The sequence below is a fragment of the Gavialis gangeticus genome, unplaced genomic scaffold, assembly GCF_001723915.1.
Source record: "Gavialis gangeticus isolate Ggan-Ray unplaced genomic scaffold, GavGan_comp1, whole genome shotgun sequence".
Taxonomy (NCBI): domain Eukaryota; kingdom Metazoa; phylum Chordata; order Crocodylia; family Gavialidae; genus Gavialis; species Gavialis gangeticus.
In genome coordinates, this window is record NW_017728997.1 from 13,771,197 (window position 1) to 13,773,314 (window position 2,118).

At 58.7% G+C, this 2,118-nt stretch overlaps 1 protein-coding gene across 1 annotated transcript in view; it reads left to right on the plus strand.

Annotated features, from left to right (window-relative positions):
* Window positions 1-6: 6 nt before the first annotated feature.
* Window positions 7-2,118, plus strand: part of LRIG1 (leucine rich repeats and immunoglobulin like domains 1) — a 134,792-nt gene continuing 132,680 nt past the window's right edge. The window contains exon 1 of the mRNA XM_019504799.1: window positions 7-409. Coding sequence (XP_019360344.1) covers window positions 213-409 — 197 coding nt within the window. The 5' untranslated portion in view covers window positions 7-212. The remainder of the gene's footprint in view (window positions 410-2,118) is intronic.

Consider the following 2,118-nt stretch of genomic DNA (forward strand, 5'->3'; position numbering starts at 1 on the left):
AGGGCCATGCGGGCTCCGCTGCCCTGAGCCGCTGTGCGCGGATCCGCCGGGGCCGAGCCCCGCCACCATGCTGCTGCGAGCCTAGAGCCGAGGCCGAGCCCGAGCCCGGTCCCAGCTGGAGAGACTCTCCTCCTCCGCCTCCTCCTCCTCCCGCTGCCGCTGCTGCCTCCTTCCCTCCCTGTCGGGCCCCTTCCCGCGGACCAGGATACAAAATGGCGCAGCCGGGAGGGGCGAGCCTGGGGGCCCTCCCGGCCCCGATCCCGATCCTGATGCTGATGCTGAGCCCGGTGCTGAGCCTGGGGGCGCCGCGCTGCGCCGCCAACTGCACGTGCAGCGGGGACCTGCTGGACTGCAGCGGCCGGGGGCTGGGCGCCGTGCCCCGGGGGCTGCCCGCCTGGCCCGCCTCGCTGTAAGTGCCCTGCACGCATCCCTGCCCCTCGGGTTGGCCCCTGTGCGGGGGCTGGAAGGGGCCCCCAGGCGCCCGCCGGCTCCGCAGGGGTGGGTTTGCCCAGCGCGGGGCAAGGGGGGTGTTGGCATCTTGGAGCAAGTGGCAGGGACTGAAATCACGAGGAATTTGGCACAAGTTTTCTTGCGGGGGGAGGTGGGGACCCCGCCGGGATGGCGCGTGTAATCCTCACCCCAGCGACCTGTCGGGGTGTACGCGACGCTTCCTGCCGGTTGTTTTCACCCCCTCGCCCGTCCTGCCAGGAGTTGCCCGCGCCCCCGCCGGTGAATTCTTGCACCCGCTTCTCCCCGTCTGCCCCTGGGCCGTTACCGGGCACCCAGGCTGCGGGAGACGGTTGCTGGGCTGGCCGGCCGAGAGTGCCTCTCCTCCGGGATCCTTTTCCCCGCTGGCTGGCGGCGAAGACGGGTGGCTCGCTCGCTCGCTCGCTCCGCGCCGCTCTCTTGCGGGGCTCTGGGCAGAGTCGTGCCACGAGCGAGCGAGGCCGTTCCCTATGCGCTCGCGGGGCGGGAAAGAGAGCGGCTCCACGGGTACAAAAATAATTTGGACGAAGAGGGCAAAGGCGAGCGGGGTTTGGGCAGGACGACATCGGTTATTCTGACTTTCCATTAACTCTACAAAGTGTTTCCCCCCCTGTTCGCTTGGTGCGTTTAGAAAAACAACCCCAAACAGACAACCCAAACAGCTTCTTTTTCCTTACAGTTTAATGGCATTAGCTGCTGCCTCCGAAGAGCTGTTTGGAGTTGGCTCTGATACTTTTTTTTTTTTTGCTTCGCAGTGTGGAATTACGGCACCAATCTCATGTTTCCCCCCTCATTCAAATTCAAAACTGAAGGGAGGATGGAGATAAAAGGTTGCTGCGCTGTTCTTAAAGTTTCCCTGGACTGGGAAGAAGTGTCCTTTTTGCGTGTTTCTTGGGGCTTTTGGTATCTACGAGGCAAGAGCTGTGGCTTGTTTTTTATCATGATTTTTTTTGTAATCCTATAAAGGCCTGGCTTCCCAGCGTGGGTGCCTGCACCTCTCTTCCTAAATCCATATTTGGACATCTCGGCCAACGACCCGATTTTTCAAAACGGGCTCGAACTGCCATAGATCTGCTCGGCTGTCCTGGAAAAATCGGTGCCCAGGTTGAGGTGTCCAAATATGGATGGGAGGGCTTGAGTTTAGGCCCCGGAGAAGTTTTATGAAACGATGAAATGATTTGGACTGGGAACAAACTTGCGGCAGATTAGAAACACTTGGGTATCGGTGCTGCGCGTTGCTTTATAAGAGGTCTGGAGTCGATGCGGCGGGGGGGAGTGTGCGGGGTTTTCAAGCGAAGCTTGGGAATAAGGTAGATGAATGGGAAATCTGATTTTTGGATTCTCTCCTTTTATGAGCGTACCGAGCCGACTGCTGCGATCATGTTATTGGAATGTGCCTTGCACTTACTGCACGAGAGCTAATAAGTGAAAGCTAATAAAGTTGCTGCAGCTTTGTTTTATTTTTTTACTAAAAATATACTGAAAATTAAAAAGAGAGCGGTACCGTAAGTGCAGCACAGCAGCACAGAGTCCTGTAAACTGCGGCGCAGCGGCCTGTTCGGTAACGTCGGAAGTGCCACCGTTGACTTGAACTTAATAGGGCCTCCGAAAGCCAAAGTGAGACGCGCAAAG